We start from the raw sequence: 19,395 nt of genomic DNA on the forward strand, positions 1-19,395 counted from the left end.
TTCCTTTTACAAGGCAAGCTAATTGATGAAACTGCAAAAATTATTCATACAGAAATATATTATACACACACACATTTTGCAATTTATAAGAATTACAACTCATGGTAAGTATGAACGTTTTGTTTGTTTGTTTTTCCAAATCCAGAGAGCTTGAAAGAGGTAAGTGAATGTTATCTGGTCAGGTCTGGGGGTTTTCATTACTCCCACCCGTGGTATGTGGACTTCCAGATCTCCTCCAGGCCTGTGTGCCTAGCCTGCAGAGGGCGCTGGGGGAAGCTGGGGAAAGTCCAACCCTCCTCCAAATGGGCCAGGTCCAATCAAAGCAGCAAACTGCAAGGACCCCAGCCCATCAGCTCTCAGCCCACACTCCTCCCTCCAATCCTCTGCACATGCCAGGCCCACCTTCTCTCCATCAGGCCCAGTCCAGTGGCATACCCAGTGCTCTACCACTCTTGTCACACTGCCTAGTGCTTCCAGGTACCTAGGTCACTGGCTGCGAGCTAGCTCCCCAAAGAAGATACTACATTTGGCTCTTTCCATTCCCAAAACCTAGGTCCTAGGAGGACTCAAAATGTTTACAGAGTGCTAAGGAGCAAGAATTAACACATGAGTTAGACTCCAAAGCTCGTTATCTAACAAAGGCAGCAAAGACCAAAGATGCTCAAAGATGGTATCAGGGATGGCTTCCTGGAAGAGGTGGTGCAGTGGGGCAACAAAGGCAGAGGAGCTACAACCAATATGCAAATACAGAAGTTGGTGAGGTTTACTACGGGGATAGAAGAAAGAAGGAGTGGTCACAGTTGGGAAGGAGGGGGGAGACATGGCCCCTGGGGGCCAGTGCTATCTGGTAATGCTGGGAAGTCCCTACACAAAGGTTGCTGCAGCTGATGGGAACCACAGGAAGCTAGTGGAGCTCTGAGGAACAGAAAAAGCAGGGCTCCCTCAGCACTCTGCCCTCCTTGGCTCTAAGCCAAGGCCACCAGGAGATTCAGAAGAGCAAGTCCAGAGAGATGGACAATCTCCCCCAGTGGGGCACCTGGTTCATTCAGTACAACATGTGACTCTTGACCTCAGGGTCATAAGTTTTAGCATTGCACTGACTGTAGAGATTACTTAAAAATAAAATCTTTAAAAAAAAATCTTCCTCCCAAATGCTCTTCCATCATTAGCCCTTCCAAGTACAGCCTGGGGTACACAAATGGGCCATTCCCAGTTGCCCCCACCCCACCACCTCTTTCATTACCCTCTAAAGAAACTACACATGCAGGGAGAGGGAACACAAATGGAAACACAAATGGAACGGACCCTTCTCTTTCAGAGGATGCCGAGATGGAGGAAGGAAGCCACGAGGGGAAGCAACTGCTCTGTGCCCAATTCCTGGCCCCCTACTTCTGTCACCCCTACACAAGTTCCTGTGCAGTGCCCCAAGGATAGGGCAGGCACTGCAGTCCAGAGCCCCCTTCAGAGGGAGCCAGAGACAAAGACACTCTGCCCCCAGGCAGCTGTAACTAGAAGATACAGCTTTCACAGCCTGCAGACCTCCGAAGGGGAAGGATGGAGGTGCCTGGAAGGGAGGCAAGGACAGAACCTAGGCACAGGTGGGAAAAACACCTGACAAAGCTGGAAGCAGGGGGCATGGAATGGGCCAGCAGTCACCACGCTGCTCAAGGCCTCTGGAAGGAGAGTTCCCCTCAGATCCCCCAATCCCCTCTGTTCTGAGACTGTGACCTTCCCCCTCTTACTTTCCAACAGAAACAGTCAGAAGCAGCTCTCAGCTCCCACCAGAGAGGAAGTCAAAAGTGGGGACGGCGGGGGGGGGGAGGGGTGGTAGCTATCTACCTCCATTTTACAGACAAGGTTTGAGGCTCGGAAACTTGGGGCCACAGGGTCACTCAACAAAGAAAAGGTGAGGATGGGGCTTATCTCTTCCCATTCCTGTGCAGCAGCTGCTTTCAAACCAGAGTAGCAGGGGAAAGAGGCCACAGCCCCTTCCCAGGGTGTACACAAGGAAACCCTGGTTGAATCTGGGAGTCCAGGATGTACCAGGGCAGAGTTTAGCCTCTGCTTCTGGCTGGGGTTTCATCAGTCACTCCTCCCCAAACACCTGACTGAGAAGGGCAGCCAGGTCTGACTCGGTGTCTGGGCCCTCTCCCACCTTGATAAACAGGAAAAGGCCATTCAGACAGCTGGATGGAGGTCTGCAGGGTCCTCCTACATGGGACCTTGAACCCATATGTACTAACTGCTTCAGGTTACAGCTGTAAAGGATCCTTGCCAGCACATGAATCATCCAAAGTCTAGATTCTAGATGAATCTCCTCTTTGGAGCAATGAGAAAATGGAGGTTCCAAAGGGTCTTATGCTGGTCACATGGTGGTTCATGGCAGAACTAGGACCCTCTGCATGGCCCATAGCTTTCACACCACCCAGACAGGCAGCCTCTTGCCTATAATGCTAGACTAATCCCATCTATGTCAGAGATGGGAACACCATGCCTAGGCCACAAAGGAAGGAAAGGAAAGGAGGCCCCACCCAGAGAACTCAAAGCTGGGAGAGAGCTGAGCAGTTGCCTATTATGCTTATTCATTCATTCCATCATCTAATCAAACAAGTATTAGACACCTATCTACTCAGTATCAGGGCCTGGGTTGAGTCCTGGGTAAACAAAGATCAATAAGGCACTTGAGTTCCTGCCCTTCAGAAAAGCCCCTGGCTGATGGCGGAAACAGATGTGGAAGCAGATAACTGTAAGGTCGTGCAAAGATGGAACAACAGGGAGATGTCTGTGGTGTTGACAGCACAGAGAAAGTGAGCAGGGCTCTCAGGGACTTCTCAGACTGCTCTGTAGAAGGCAGGTCTGAAGGGCTGATCTGTCTGTGTCAGGCAGAGGGGATCATGGAAGCCAAGGCATCAATGAAGCAGTTCGGATGTTGGAGGTGGGAGTGGGCATTCAGTTTCATGGAAGAGGGTAAGGGACAGCAGGCCTACACTGGCCTTCAATGCCACAACAGGGGAAAGTTGCACTATGGACAAGGGCTTGCTCCAACTTTCCTATCCAGACCTAAATAACTCCCCAAGCAGCCCATGGGTCAGCCCCCCAAGCAGAGGTCCTGTAAACTCTGACCTGTGCCACCACCACAGGCTGATGCTGTCCAAGTTTTTTTCTAGATGTCTTGTGTCTGCCAGGCCCCAGCTACAGAAGAAGCTGAGGGCCCAGCAGGGCCAGGTCCCATAACTGTCCAGCACCTCAAAAGTCCAATGAACTGTTCCCCCTAGTATATTCAGGCCACCAGGAGAACCAGAGCACTGAGTTTAAGTCACTTTTCCATCGTCCTCTTTCTTGACCCTCAGAGCAGTCAACAAGGTTGACCACAGCCTGCCTCCTGCTTGGAGCTCTGCCCCTGGCTTCTCCTTCATAACTTCTCCTGAGTTTCCCCCTTCTTCTTGGGCTTCAGGCCTATCCGCATTAAACACTGGCCTTTCTCAAGGCTGAGGCCAAGGTCCTCTCCTCTCCCAATGTTCTACCTTTTCCCAGTTATTGATGCGCAGATTTCAGTTCCTCCTCTTACAGACACCACGGTCCTCACCTCTAAGCTTCAGACCCTTCGGTCCAACTACTACTTGCCATTTCCACGTGCTCACCTCAAAAACAACTCAAAGTAAACCCCTCAAGCCCAAAAACACTCTTCAACATTTCTCTCACCAAAACCCAGGCCTCCTGTCAAACCTCATGGGTCAGCTAACAGCATCACCTCCCAACAGATACAAGAACTAGAAACATTGGAACCATTCTTAGCACTTCCTTTTCTCTCAACACCTGCAACCTAATCCTTGGACAAGCCCTACTAGCTTTATTTATTATCACAACAATGTTTACCAAGCACCTAGATGAGTAGGAATCCTATGCGTGTTTTGTCTTCTCCAATGGAGTGTGAGCTCCGTGAGGGCATGGATTGTGCCTGTCAACTTTTAGTCCCCAGGGCCTAGCAGGAAATGGAATGCCTTGGAAGACAAAAAAATCTAGGCCTCCCTCCCCCAAGGAAACAACAGGGGCCTCTGACTGGGGATCCAAACCACAGGGGCTGAGGTGGGAGGGCAGATGGGAGGGGGACAGCAGTGGCCTCCTCTGCGGAGCTCCTTGTGAAGCTCCATGCCAGCCCTGGCTCCCTGCCTCTTTGCTTTCCGTGTTACCACACAAGCCCTATTCCTTCTTGGGGGAAGCGGGGTGGGAGGGAGGTAGGGGGCCAGCCCTTAAACCCCCAGCAGAGTCAACCCTGACCAGGAGGTTGGAAATGTACTAAGTAATGAAAGAAGTCATGAAGGCAAGGCCTGCTCACCCAGACACCCTCTTCTGAGCACCCCACTAGGCTCTCCTGCTTGAGCCAGCCTCTCCTCAGCATCTGGCCACACTCCCTCTGGGCCATGCCAGACCAAGCCAAGGCACTCTTCTTGTCCTCCTTTTACTTCCTGGGCAGGCAAGGCCTTGAGGCATTTTCTAGCCTCTGACCTCACTCCAAGGTGACGGGAATTCACTGCCTCCCCAGGAAGCCCAGCTAGGGGCTGGTCAACAGGAATGGCTACCTTGGGACCTCCCCCTCCTGATTTTAATTTCCTAGTTCTACCCACTTAAGACAGCTTCTGGCCTCACCTCCCCTAAAGGCTCCTCGCTGCCTCCCACCCCAGCCTGCAGAGTCTCATCCTCCCACTGTGGGCCAGTTCTCAGGCCAGGGACTAGGACATCCTTGTGGAAATGGTTCAGGCACCAGGTATTCTCTGGTCACTGGAGGGGATACTCTCTGTATTTCACTGCTGGTCTCAAGGGGCCCTGAGTAAAATCCTGGACAAAGTGACATATGTTACCCTTTCTAACCTCCTCAGTGGATATGCTGAGAGCTTCCAAGAAAGGCCAACAGGCACATTATACTCAATTGCTACTTCTTTGGGTAGAGGAAGTGACTAGGGTAGGAAGAGGAAAGTTGCCTCCCAACAAGTGGAGGAAAATTAGCTGGAATTGGGGGAAGTGGTCTGCAGAGCCTCAGAGAATCTATCACCCCCCGCGCCCCACCACTGCCAACCCCCACTGCTGACCTCCTGCCCCCAAGCAGGCTGAAAAGCCTTTGGAACCTGTGGCCAGCTCCTCTTCTCCTTCCCAGGGTTAGTCACTCCATGAACTCAGACACACACTCTTGGGCCTGAGGCTAAAGTCACTCAATCCTGTGGGGTTAGAATTTACCCACCACACACCCACAGCTTCACAGCCAAAGGCCCAGTGTGGTCAATGCCCTACTCCCCCCACAGACAAGGCCAAGCCAAGGACACTGTGACCTGGGGCCATCCCTTAAACAACCACTTCCCTCAGCTCAGCCATATCCCCAGGTGTCCAAGAAAACAGGAAGCCAACCCCAAAGTGAACGGCCCACCCCTACTGAGTTAGAATTAGATCTCACACAAACAAGTGGTCAAACTTGCTGTGGCCCGGCCCCTCACCAGTCTGGTCAGTGTTCACTGCCAGGGCTTGGAGCTTCCGTCAGACCGCCCACTCTTCACCGTGCCCACGCCTTGCTCCCAGGCACCGCATAGCCTTTGTACAGATTCTCTAACCAATGCTGGCATGCCAGCCAGCAGGAGGAGGGACTCCACCAGGGCAAGATGGGCTGCTACAGAGGAAGCTGACTGTGTCTGGACCCTTGGGTTCAGCCTATAATGCCTTAGGTACAAATTGCCTCTTGCTGGCTCTGGGCTTTCACGGTTTTCTCCATGTTCTAGATTGCAAGCGTCCCAAGATCAAGGACCAAGTCACCTCCTTTACTTGCTTGCTACCCCCAGAGTCCTCTGTGCCAGGCATGGGCTCAGCAAAGGAGATGCCAGTCTTCTGCAGAAGAAAGCCCCACCCATTTATTCTGCATCCTGAGTCTTACTGAAGCCAGGGCCACCCGCCAACACCGGGAAGGGCCCGGAAGGAAGCAGCAGAGCCTATACACAAAGCCTACATGTGGCTATAAAAAGGAGCCCTCCCTGCTTCCCCCAGGATGGGCCCGGTTCCTAGGAGGTGATGAGTGGGGGAGAGAGCTAGTACTTGTGCCTGGGCACACAGCCACTGCAGCCTCTTAAAGGCTAGCCAAGCACCACCTCGAAAGGAGCTAGTGTTACAAGGGGGGTGGGGGGGAATGTTAAGAGCTAAGTGAAAATGATAAGCAGAGACTCTTAGAGTCCCATCTCCTGGGACCCCAGCCCCCTCCAAAGCAACCAACTCCATGTTCTCACTGCCTCTTCCCCCAACCCCAGAGTATTCAAGGAAGACCCATTTCCCACACTTCTTTACCTCTCCTCCTCCTCTCCCTCTCCTGAAGGCTCCCTGTGGAGGTGCCAGCATATCCAGCAAAAGGACTCTAGGAGCATCGGTGAGGAGGCAATGAGAGGCCCTACCTCCGGGAAAACAGCAGGAAGCTATGGCCACAACATCATAGGTTCAGGGGCAGCTCAAGGAGGGCACAGCAGGGAGATAACAATGAGGCAGTGGCACAGCTATGGTACCTCAACTCTGAACACAAAGGCACCTTACTACAGAGAGCACGGCCACACAGGCAGCAGTCTATCTGCCCCAACAGCAGAGCCACCTGCACCACTGCCCATGCCAAGACACAGAAATGAATTCTTCCCCAGCCTCTAGTCTCCGAAGCCCTCTCCAGCCTGGTTTGCCCAGCGTTCGGGCCCTGCACCAGGAGGCTGACCCAGAGCCACTGAGGCCATTCTCTGAGAACCAGTGGAGTGGCTTGTCATGGTCACACACATATAGTAGAAGTGGAAAATGAGCCTCACTTGTTGTCTGCAACTGAGATCTGGGGTTACTCATTATCAGAACACACTCTCACCTCTCCTGACTGACAGAACAGCCTCTGGTTTCTTTCCTCCACAGCACTCCCCAGGTCCTGCAATTATTTTTTCTGTCTTTCTGGCTGTACCTACCTCGAACTTTACATTTATTACTGGACCCCATGGTGCTTGGCATGTCAGCAAATGCCAGAGCCCAAAGCCAGGGAAGCACGGTGCTGCCTTGCTTGTTCAGTGTGTCACAAGAGCCCAGGAAAGCTGGGGTTTGGGGGTTTTTTATTGTTGTTTTAAGGACAGAGTAGCTATAGTGATAAAACACACTGGCCTAGAGACCTACTACCACTGGGAACAAGGCAGAGTTTGCAGTTCTCACGTCTAGGTTAGCAGGCCTAACACACACCAGCTAGGCAGGCAAATGAAGGAACACCTGGATGAATCTTTGCATTTGAGCTTGTCATCAAGAAGAGGCCCTTCTCAGAGTACCTCAAGCACAGAGCCCCAGGTCCTCATTTCCCTGCAGAGGCTGAGGTGCAGTCATCATCGTGAGCCAGTAACAGCAAGTCAGAGCAGGGCTTTTTTGTCCCCCACCTCACATCACCTGCTATATTCACCCCCAGCCAAGAGTGTGGGAAAGCGTCTGCTGGAGGTGCCATGGCAAGATGAAGGTGGCAGATGATCCAGATGGAGGGTCTACGTCCAGTTTGTCCTCGGCCAGAAGCCTGGGCTGGTCCAACAGCACATCTGGCCAGAGGGCAGAGTGGATCAGATCACTCTGTCCACATTAAAAAACAAGTTGGTCCTCCAGAATAGTCTATCTTTTTGTCATTTTCTCAAGAGTGGAAAAATAAACTGAATACTGTAGTGGAAATCAGAGATCCTACACTCTGGTCCCGGCACTGCCACGAACTTGCTGCACCTTACCCTGGCGGCCCTGGTTTCTCATCTATGAGAGAGGGCTAACCATTCTTGCCCTCCATTGATACATGAGCTGTGGCGGCACATAAACAATACCACAGATAAGAAAATGCTCCATAAACTCACTGCACTATTCAAATACCCAATTTTCCTCATTCTCCAGTCCTCCATGCACAAACTCAGAAAAGGAACAAAGAAAACAAGCAGGAAACAGATCTGTAGCCCAGGCTTTCAGAACAGCCACCAGTGGCCATGCTTGGTGGTGGAAAGAACTTGAGCTCTGTAGTTAGCTAAGGCGAAAGCATACTAAACAAATACTTATTAAGCGCCCACAAGTGCCAAATGCTATGCAGAGCACTTTCACATAAAATCTCTTACTCTCATATGCAACTTTATTTGACTATTGCTAATATACAGCTCTATGAGGAAGGGACTTTTACAGCTGAAAATCAGTTTCAGATAGGTTAAAGCAACTTACCCAAGGTCACAGAAGAGTTGAGACTCGAACCCAAATCTGACTTGAGCCACAAATCTTCAGTCATATGGAGCCCAATTACCAATGGCTGCTCAAGGCCACTCAACACCCTTGGCTCTGCCTAGAGTCTTGTCATCTGTTCCCTTATTGTTCTCAAAGAGTTCCCTCTAGGGAAGCACAGGCACCATGCTTCTCCGAACAGAGCACTCTACATGGAGCACCAGCACATTCCCTTCTTCCTTTGTCACCCCCATTTCTCCCAGGACTCTCCTCAAAGTTGCCACTGACTTCTCCAGTTCTAAGGAAATAGAGAGGGGGCAAAAAGTCTCCTATCCCCTAATATCAGACCTTTGTGACATTAGGCCTCACTTCCTCCCCCTGACTTATTCATCTCTGACCTCTTTGAAGCCATATAAGAGGAAAAAGCACAAAATGGGAAGAGAGGCCATGACTTAACAAAGACTGACAAGAACAGTGACAGCAGAGGCAGAGACAGCCCTATTATACTCAGGTGGTAGCATTAAAGCACTTCCAGAAAACAAGGGTCTCCAATCAATGTGCTCAGATAGTATTTCTCTGGACTAGGCACAAAGAAATAGGCCAATATGATACCAAGGCAGCTGCTTTCAGCCAACTACCCTGTCACCTTGCAAAAGTTGGCAGCAGGAAAGAGCCCTAACAACATCAGGGCTGCTGAGAGCTTGGAGAGAGAAAATGGGTAGGCCCCCTGGTCTCCAAACCAAAGGGGTTGGTGGCCAGGCACCACACCCTCAATACAATAGGTACATTAGCTGTCTTCCACTACTGGGTCCTCCTGGGGAACTTAATCCTCATTTTCCTCCTTGTCAGAACACCCACTGTGCCACACTCCATGTGAAACACTTTATGAAGACTCTCCTCAAATGTTCACAATATCCTTACGAGACAAGTGCAGCTTATTCCTATAACCATCTTTTGTAGACAAGGACCCCAGAGAGAAAGTCACAAGCTCAAAATCACAGAGCAAGTTAGTTACACAACCTAAGTAGTGTGAGTTCAGAACCCAAATGCTAAATTATAAACTACTATGCTCCACTAGCTCATCCCTCCAGACCCCCTCCCGTCCACCACTGCTGTATCCCTGCCTTGCCTCAGCAAGGAAGTCTTGCCCCCACTCATCAGCTCTCTCCTGAAAAGTGCAGCAGCTCCACTGGTTTCCCTCAACTTCTCCCAGATAAAATGCAAGACAGCCCTGCTTCAGCCTCTACTGACAGGAACGGCCTATAAGACGGAGCGTAACCTATGAGCATGGCACCCTGTGGCTGTCCCGGAACTGCTCCCCACCACCCCCAGCCTTACCTCTACCACACTAAATGCATACCCAACCCCCACATAAGGATCCCCAGTGCCTCAGCGTGGGCACAGGCAAGTTCTTCAATCAGTCAAGGCCCAGCTCATCGGTCACCTCCTCTGGGAAGCGTTCCCTGGCTCTCTCCTCTCAACCCCAGCTCACTAAGCCGAGCTCGCTACAGAGCTCTTGGGTATAGACCTTTATTATGGTACACAGGATACACGGTTATAATTACATGTTCCCAGTTCTGTCTCTTCCAAGAGTGTGGGAGTTCCTCAATGGCACAGTCCATGTGTTATTCACCTTTAGTGCCTAGCACTGGGCAAAGAGGAGGTGTTCAAACATTTATTGAATAAATGCTCCTCATTCTAAGAGGCTACACAAAACAAGGTTAGTGGCCAAGATCTCTAACCAGTGACTCAAGCCTATCATCTGTGTATGTACGTATGTATGTACGTACGTATATGTACGTACATGTACACGTACGTACACACACACACACACACACACACACACACACACACACACACAGAGTCTTAAAGTCAGATCTGACTGATTCTAGCCACAAACCTCTAGTTACTGTGGCTCAATTACCATTGGCTGCTCACGGCCATTCCTTACTCTTGTCTCTGCCTAGAATCTTGTCACCTATTACTATCCTTTTCTCAAAGATGTCCCCCCAGGGAAGCATGGGCGCCATGTATAAAACACTCTACAAGGTGCACAAGAACATTCCCCCTCCTCTTATCGCACCACCACGTCTCCTAGGGCTCTCCTCAGCTGAAGGTCTTGCGGGGGTGGGGGGGCCCAATGCTGGGTATGCTCAGCTTCTCCAGTCATCTGTGAAGCAGGCCCTTTCCTACGTTCACAGGAAAGAGAGCCCCAGCTAAAAAGGGGGCCTGGCAGAGCTGGTCTGGAAACCCACACGTCAGGGCAAGCGTGGGGTGCTAAGGAAACACTAAGAGGTCTGACTTCCCTTGGAAAAACTACAGTCAGACAGGAAACACACAGGCAGGGATGGCTAGCTCTGGAGATCCGGACATGTGTTCTTGCCCATCTCTCATTGGGAGCAATCAGCCAGCACAAAGAAAACCCCCATGACACCCAGCCTGCCCACCTCAGGTGCCTTGGGCCCAGCCATCAGAGCAGGCCTTGTGGTCTGTCTCCCTGCCAGCCTGACATCCACAGAGGTCAAGTCCTGGATAACTGGTACCAATATCACCTCCTCTCTGAGCCTCACTGCCTAGTCTGGGCGGTTTACTCTCTTCTGCCACCATACTGACCCCTCCCTCCCTACCCCGGCCAACTCCCATCAAAGGTACCACTAGGAATTATCATTGTCTGTTTTAGTTTCCCTGAGAGCAAGGACCTGTTTTCATTTACCATCTAAGGGGCCTAGCATCTAGAAGGGTAGGCAAGAATCAAAGACGAAAGCCTGAGGCTCCAAAAGTTCCACAGAAGAGCATGGCTGTCATTCAGAACCCTCCATGGAATCTTCACACAGGCCATTGTGCCCACAATGACCCTTGACTGAACCAGCTCACCCCAGAAAGGCACCAGAAGGAAAAATGTGAAGCCAGAACCTAGAGAGGCTGAGGCTGTCTGTAATGCAGGTCTAGGCACAAAAATCTGTCCTTAGAGGAGCAACAGAGACCACTGGGACATGGAGCCTGAGGCCCACTGTCAGCACAACCCTAGGGCTGAGTCCTCTTGGGATGGCCGGCCAGCCAATGACTGGAGAGCTGGGTCTAAGTGAGGCTGTCACAAAGTAGGACTATCACTCCATGGCACAATTCACTCCCTATATTTCCATTTCCTCATCTGTAAAATGGGATAGGACTCCAGACACACACACATACCCAGGACCCTTGTGAAGATTAGCCAAGAAAATATGATGAAAAGTCTCTGTAGCACTCAGCAGGAAGTCTATAATTGCTTTGTATTCATTTATGTCAGTATCTGCAACATAAAAAACCAAACATCAACCTGGTTCCTGTCACATCACCATGACAACAGACACCAAAGCACTTCCCCACCCCTCTTTTTAGCCAAACTATCACCTTAGAAACCAGCAAGTGCCAGGTCCCATTTCACGAGTGGCAAAGTGAGAGAGCATGGAGTTGGGTCAGAATGAGGCCTGATGCATGAGCGGTGTGCATTTTCACTGAACCACAGCATCCCTCCTTCAGGTCCACAGACACCCTGAGGGTATGAGAAGTGCCTCTCTCCTTGGCCAGGCTACAAGCACTATACGGAACCCTAGCAGAGTCAGCAGGAAAAGGCTAGGTGGCAGGGATCACAGCTGGCAGCCCAAACTTCCTCAGAGCCTGCAGAGGGGGCTGCAGGGATCAGAACTCACCAACAAGGTACCCCCATGAATGGGCAGAAGTGGGGCAGCTTCAGCAAGAGGCTCCCTTTACAAAGTGTGAACTCTACACAAGCATCTACTAGCATTTTTACTCAGACTTCTTCAACCTGGGCCTCCAAAATCAAAGGGCCTAGACTCCTTCTATAGTCTTTGCCTATGCTCCAAGCTGGTAAGATCACTGAATCTGTATTTCTCTAGCTTATCTACCCTTGGGGGCTGGGGCCGTGGGTCCTCTGCATTCTTGCCACCAGCCTCCAAAGACCGGAGACACCATGGACTGGATTCTTCCCTCTTCACACCCCTCCCTTCTGTTAAGGCCCCATCTTACAAATAAGAAAGTCACACCCAGGAGTCAGATGTGCAAATCTCCATAGATTTACTCCGTAAGTTTTACTCTGTCATGTACTGTTCTATACGACAGGTAGGTGGGTGAGGAGAAGAGTTGAAGCAAAACAAAACCATTTCCTCCCTTTTTCCGGGTAGTGATCTAAGTGAAATGTGAACTTGGTCCCCATCCTCCTCCCTTCCTATACTCTCACCCTCTCCTAAAGCCACGCTCCACCTCCCTCAACATTTCCAGTCCAGGGTTGAGGAGGACAGTCACAGTCTACTAATGCTATCGTTATTATTAAAACCAGCTCACACTTATTAAACGTTTACAGTGTGTCAAGCACTGTGAGATGTTTTACATCAATTTTCCTATTTAATCCCCAGAGCAACCATATAAGGTGGATATATTACCACTCCCGTTTTACAGATAAGAAAACTAAGCTGACAGTAGATAAACAATTGGCTAAGGAAAACACAACGAATATACAGGCTTCAAATCCAGCCTTGCCTTCAACCAGTGTGCTGCACTTACCCCTGCTGGTCACACACATGGTTTGAAGTGTTAGTTACCCAGGAAATCTCTATCGAGGAACCTCCAGCCAGTGCCACCAATTCAGCAGAGCAGAGGGAGCACCATAAAAGCAAGGAAGGGGCTGTGCCTGGAGTCTATCTCAGCTCCCTGTAGTATCTGTCCTTCCTCTACTTTGGAATCCAGTCTCTCAAATCACTAAAATTTTCTCTTGATGGCTGACAGGGCTGATGGAGGCACAGAGGAAGGCAGCTGCCATTTCTAAGTTCAGCAGCTGCATCAGATCTGGAGCTTGTAGCTGAGGATGGCTGCCTCACCACAAGACTTTCCTTCCTCCCAATCTCCTCACCCATCTACACACGTGTACACCATACCCAAGGAGGTCTGTAGGACGTTCCTGTGGGGGTGTCACTTCCTGACCCCCCTCCTCCACATGGACCTGGTTCTAACACCAGTCTCTGGGGGGGAGGGTCCTTGCAGGAAGCAACCTACAACCTAGGGTAGCAGCACTATCTCTCACACTTGGAGGCGGGGGAATGGAGGGTAGAGCTGGGCGCCCATCCGGCCACAGCACAGGCATAGCGCTAAGTGGAATAACACTGAAAGACCTGTGGGGTTTTTCAAAATCCCCTAACTCCCTCCTCCCAACTGAGACCTGCCCCAAAGCAGCCAAGCTCAGTCCTGAGAAGGCAAAGAGGCAGGAAACCAAAAGTAGCCGCTCCCGGCTCTCTGCAGCCATGGAATACAGGACGCAGTACACAAAGGGCTAGACCCCAAACTGGCTGCACGCTCTTGAAAAAAGTACCTGACTCCAAGGCACTGAGGCTGGCCTTTCTGGGCCAACCTCTTGAGAATGTGCTTCCAAGGGCAAGAGGAGCCTGGCCCCTTTACCAAGAGTCCTTGCCCTGGCTTTGGGTGACTGCCCACCCACACAGACCTCTAAAATTCAGCTTCAGGACAAAAGCAGCAACAGGGGAAAAAAGCCACTGCCTTCTCTCAGGCTTTTCCAAACCAAACAGGACCACCTTCCACCCTCCCCAAGAGAGATGAGTAGAGCTGGCTCTGATCCAAAACCAACCCTACCCTAACATCTGCCTAACTTCTACTTAGGGAACCCAAAGGTTCCTTTGCAAATGGAGCCCAGCCTGGGGCCCAGAAAGTTTCACCAAGACTGTCTTTTGGGAAAAAAAGGTGGTGGGCGGTGACCGTCTGGTCTGGCCCCAGGTTCTGGGGCTGGGTGGGCTGACGCTGCCTTGGCTTCCCTCGCCTTGGCCAACACCACTCCCGAGCTAGGAAGAACCAGACCCCTGCCCCGCCGATCTTAGACCCTCTAGGATTTTTAGGCCTCTGGGCCAAGCGCTTGGAACACTTCCCCCCCCCCCCCCGCCCCCAACCCCGGGCTGGGGGAGGGGGTGTCCTGTCAGGTGACTGAGGACCCGGATGCCCCCCGCCCCCAGTGACCACCCGGGCCGAGGCGGGGGCGGGGACCGGAGGGTGTGGGGGAGGGCCCGAAAGTTTATCCAAGTCACTCCAGCAGCGGGCCGCGGCGCGCGCAAGAGCCGGGCGCGGACCCCCGCGGCCCCCGCGCGCAGCGGGCCCCGGGAAGGGGGGGGCGCACTTACTGGCCCCCTCGATCTTGTCGGCGCCACGGCTCCACGTGATCTGCCGCGTCTCCAGCTTGACCTGGAAGGTCTTCCGCTCCGGCCGCTGCGACTTCTTGGAGTAGAACAAAGTCATGACGGTGCCCACCTCGAGGCTGCGGCAGAGGTGCAGCACCTCGGCGTCCGAGGGCGCGCCGGGCCCGCAGCCATTGGCGCAGGGGGACGCGGCGCCCGCCATGGCTCCGGCACTGGGGGTGGTGGGAAGGGGGAAGGGGGCGGCGGCGGAGGAGGCGGCGGCGGCGCAGGCCCGGCCGGCGGGAGCAGGCGGCTGTGGCTGAGGCGGCCGGCGAGCGGGCCCCGGCGGCTGCTCCTGCGGGCGGAGACGGGGCGGAGCCTGAGCGGGGGGCGGGGCGGCCCTGCAGGCTCCGCCCTGGCCCGCGCGCCGGGAACAAAGGCGCCCGCGCGCCCGTGGAAAGGACCCTCCGCCCGCCTGCCGCGCCTGCGCCCCGCGACCCCCAGACAGGCCCCGGGCGGGGGCGCGGGGCGCAATGGCGGCGGGAGCGCGCGCGCTGCTCGCGCTCAACCAGCTCGTCCTTCCGTCCCGCAAAGCTTCCTCACACTGCCCCCGTCGGCCCCGTCACGCGCGGCAGCCCCGCGCCGGCCCGTCAGTCAGTCGCACACGCATAGGCGGCTGCCCAGCCCACTGTCCCGCACAGGCCCAGCTGCAGCCGTGTCCTCAACCCTGCTCCCTAAGCACTACCCGCACAGCGGCCGGAAGAAGAGGTGAGGGTGCAGAGCGCCCCCAGGACCGCCGGCCAAACCCGGTTACCTGGGCGGGCTGCCCGGCGGAGGGAGCCAGCCAGGCCGGGCCGGGCCGCCTCACACCCGCGGCGGCAGCGGCGGCGGCGGCGGCAGCGGAGGCGGGTCCTCTGCGCGCCCTCTCCGGGGAGGGGCGGGGGCGGAGCCTCCTGCGGATTGGCCGATGGTTTCTGACGGACAGCAGGCTTGTCCCGCCCCTCCCCTTCGGCCGCGCAGGGCTGGCCCGCAGGCCGCTCCTGCGACTGCCGAGACTCGTCCGCCCCGCCCCTGCGGCCAGTGTGGCTTTTGACAGTCCGGTCTTTTGGAGAAGCCCCCCAGTCCTGGGCGTCCCCTGTAGGGCCTTTAGACCCGTGGCCCCCAGTGGCCTAAATCTCTGCGCCCTCCACTCATCAGCCACTGCCCGCCCCACCTCGCTCTCTGCCTCCACGCTCCCTTGCAAACGCTCTCCAGGAGCTTTGGTTATCCGAGACTAACTCCCCGCGTTTTCCTCCTTCCTTTCAGGTCGCTGCCTTTCAGCCCCAGAAATTTTTCTTCCTCTGGGCTGGGTCCTGAACCAGTTCCTAAGACGACCTGACCTTTCCCATGGCTTAACCCCCAGACCCAGGCACCCATAGCGCCAAATCTGTATCTCCCAAGCATCCCACTGCCGGCTCCACGTCCCTCTTCAAACTGCTCTTCCCGCTGTCGTTACTTTCTCAGAACATGGCCCCAATTCTTCTAAGATGCTTGGGCCAAGACCCTTGGAGGTATCCTTGAGCCCTCAGGCGGCCTCCACCACCCAGCAATCTTGTAAGGCCTGTTTACCACGGAATATCTCCACTCCTCCCACAAACCCAACATCTGTCTTTTCTCATCCAGACTATTTACCCTCCTTGGTCTGGCCTGCGTCTATTCTTCATGCTTCAGTCTTTAAAAAGAAATTTAAATTGTGATCCCCTACCTTTGGCTTTAAACCCTCCATGACTTCCCATTGCATGTAAAATTCACACTCACTCCTGTCCCAGCTGGTCCTGTGTGGTCTGGCCCCTTTCTTTCCCTCCCACTTCATCTCTCCCCACCTCCTCTTCACTCTCCATTCTCCAGCCACAAGGCCTTTAAGTGGTTATTTGAATAATTCACACTCCATCTTCCGGAAACCATTTCCCTAGACTTGCCCCTGCAATGTGGACACCCCTGTCACAGAAAAACTGAAGACACCTGTGGTCACAGTGGAGCCCATCTGACAGATGTTGAGTCAGGCAGAGCAGGACAACTTCAGAGGCGAGAGGCCCAGCAGAGCACCCAGCTGGTGCCAGAGAAAGATCCAGGCTTCTGGAATTTGTGAGTATATGTGTGCTCAGACAACCTACCCAGCTGAGTGGTGACTAGTGCCTGGGGCTGCCTCTGACTTTGTCTTGGTGCAGTGGTAACTTGTGTGGGTTTGTGTTTTAATTCCCTCAAGTGTGGCTCCTAAGAAGCTGAGAATCCAGCATGAAGTTGAGACTCTTACAGGCTTCTGCCACTTGAAGGGAGGTGTAGTGGCTGAGATGGACTGCCACCTAGTGCCCACCCTTTAAAGTGGGAGGGAGGGCACTAAAGTTGACCTGGTACCCACCCGGCCTAGGCTTACACTTGTGGTTACACCTGATCCTCATAATCACCCTCTAATCAGGGATTATTGTCTCCAGTTTACTGATGAGGAAACTGAGATTCAGGTAAGTTCTACAAATTGCCCCAAGGCCACGTAAGAAACAAATGGGAATTTGAACCTAGGTCTGTCTGACTTAATACATTTTCTGCTTCACAAGGGAGCCTTAGTGGGTCCTGGTGGTCAGCAGTCAGTGGGCACAGAGGCTAGCTGGCCAGTCAGTACAGATGCGGGGAGGCTCTGGCCATGGTTGGTCCTGAGCACAGGGAACTTCACAGAACGTGAGTGCTCCTAGAGTATGGCTTGGGCTGACTTGGGCTTAAAGTAGTGTTCCCCCTGAGCTTCTATGTGCTGGGTCTTGGTGCCATGTGTTGGAAGAAAAAGAGAAATCCAGCACCAGCCTTCCAGGAATTCAGACATTAAACAGAGAAATGGTGTTATGTAGGGACAGTGGTGATGGCGGGTAGGGAGGAAGAGCACATAGGGTTAGGAGATAAAACACAAGGAACACGTACTTTAGATCTCTCTTGGTAGAAATGGAAGGCGTTGCTAGGACTCAGCATAGGCCTACAGGATGTGAGTAGATGGCCAGGTGAATTATTAGGGGTGGGTTGGAGGAAAGTACTTATCAGGTGGACGTAACATCATATATAAAGGCCCTGAGGCCAGAAAGAACTTAAAGAGTGTAGGAATAGAAAGAAGGCTTGAGTTTACTAAGTGAGGGGGAGCATGGGAGGTGATGAAGCCAGGAAGATAGGCAGAGACTGGATGGGTCCTCTCCCTGCTTATCTGATCTTGTCCATATGTCCAGGACGCTCCCTCCTAAGTACTCCTGCCCCCCTCCTCCTTGTACTGACCTGGGCAGCCTGAAGGCTGTGATACACTTTTAAAATCTGTTTCTCCATTTTCCAAGAGCTTCCCAACACAGACCATGCTTCCTTGCTTTTGCTTTTGCCTCCAGGGCCAGGCCCCCAGGGGCTCCAGAAATCTCTGTCAACAGGAGCTCAAATTTTCAGCCTGCTGCCAGGCCCTTAATCAGAAAACAAGGCCCCATTTCCTCCTGGGACTTCTGAACCAGCATCCCAAGCCTCAGGTACCTCCCTCCACCCAAAGAGACTCAGGAAAAGCAGGGCATGCAGAGGGTGTGGTTGGTTTGGGCTTCCCCCAGCTCAGCATATATATGGGTACGTGGGTGTTACTGGCAAGGCGTGCAGCTGTGTTGGCTTGGAGGGAGCAGCCCAGAACCCACACAAGGCACACGCCCTGACATCACCCAGGCTAGCCCTGCTTGGGCCTATTTCTGTCAGCACTCATGCTTCAACATGCCCAGGTCTCCACCATCCCCGTGCCTGGATTCTGGGTAAGAGTCCCGGCTCGATGCCCCTCTGGCCCTGTGGGCCTGATCTGATAGGTGTTTCTTTATCGAAACAATTAGAGCAGTGCTTGGCATATAGTAAGTCCTCTATAACTGCTTTACCCACATTGGCTCACTTACTTATTATAGCATTATGAGATAAGTACTCTTATCTCTAATTTACAGATGAAAAAACTGAGGCACAGAGAGATTAAGAGACATGTTTATGGACATAGAACTGAGAGGTGGCAGAGAGGGGATTCAAACCCAGGCATCCTGGCTGCAGAGTCAATGCTATGTTGCCTCTCATGTAGGTATGAACTATTTTGTTGTGTGTTCTCACCCTTTTCCTTAATACCCCTACCTGATGTGTTTTTTATTTTTAGTTATAGATATTCCTTGACTTACAATGGGGTTACAGCCCAATGAAACCATCGTAAGTTGAAAATACAGTAAGCCAAAAATGCATTTACTGGGCCTAACCTCCAGAACATCATAGTTTGGTCTAGCCTACTTTAAATGTGCTCAGAACACTTACACAGGCCCACAGTTGGGCAAAATCATCTAACACAAAGCCTGTCCTATACTAAAGTGTTGAATGGTTCGTGTAATTTACTGAATACTGTAGTGAAAGTGAAAAATAGAATGGTTGTACAGGTGCAGAGTGGTTGTTGACCTTGATCACACAGCTGACTGGGAGTCGTAGCCACTGCCCAGCATCATGAGAGAGGAGCATACTGCGGATGGCTAGCCAGGAAAAGATCAAAATCCAAAATATGGTTTCTACTGAATGCATATCGCTTTTGCACCATCATTAAGATGAAAAATTGTAAGTCAGACTGTCATAAATCAGGAACCATCTATAGTTGGTTAAATGATGTCACAGATTAGGTTCTTTGGGAAGCGGACTCTGGGGCAGAGACTAGTGTGCAGAATGTTTGTTAGGGAGTGCTCTTGGGACTAACACTGTGGAAAGGAGAGAAGGAAACAGGACAGGGCACAGGGAGAAGTTCAGCTGTGATGCAGGCCTGATGACAGCCGCAGCCAACCTCCAGGGAGCTGTTTTGTCTGGTGCTGGCTTGAAAATGGCTGGGCCTTCATAGCCCCACTTCAGTCAGCCCTGGGAAGAGCACAGCCTCAGTCACATGGCTCTCTGCAGCTGAGGTGATCTTTGAGAGCTGAGAGATCCTCCAGCAGTTGGGGCAACAAGTGCTTCC

The 19,395-nt window shown here is 52.6% G+C and overlaps 1 protein-coding gene across 3 annotated transcripts in view; it reads right to left on the reverse strand.

The window, feature by feature from the left end:
* PLCG1 (phospholipase C gamma 1) overlaps positions 1-14,676 on the reverse strand; it is a 40,791-nt gene extending 26,115 nt beyond the window's left edge. For 2 of the 3 annotated variants that reach the window (XR_003967605.1, XR_003967604.1), the window contains exon 1: positions 14,400-14,672. Coding sequence is in view for 1 of the 3 variants with exons in the window: in XM_030309592.2 (XP_030165452.1) it covers positions 14,400-14,616 (217 nt within the window). In the remaining 2 variants the exon portion in view is untranslated. Of the gene's footprint in view, positions 1-14,399 lie in introns of all 3 variants that reach the window. The other variant, XM_030309592.2, reaches the window with a different exon arrangement.
* Between the last annotated feature and the right edge of the window lie 4,719 nt (positions 14,677-19,395).

Source organism: Lynx canadensis, chromosome A3 (assembly GCF_007474595.2).
Source record: "Lynx canadensis isolate LIC74 chromosome A3, mLynCan4.pri.v2, whole genome shotgun sequence".
Taxonomy (NCBI): domain Eukaryota; kingdom Metazoa; phylum Chordata; class Mammalia; order Carnivora; family Felidae; genus Lynx; species Lynx canadensis.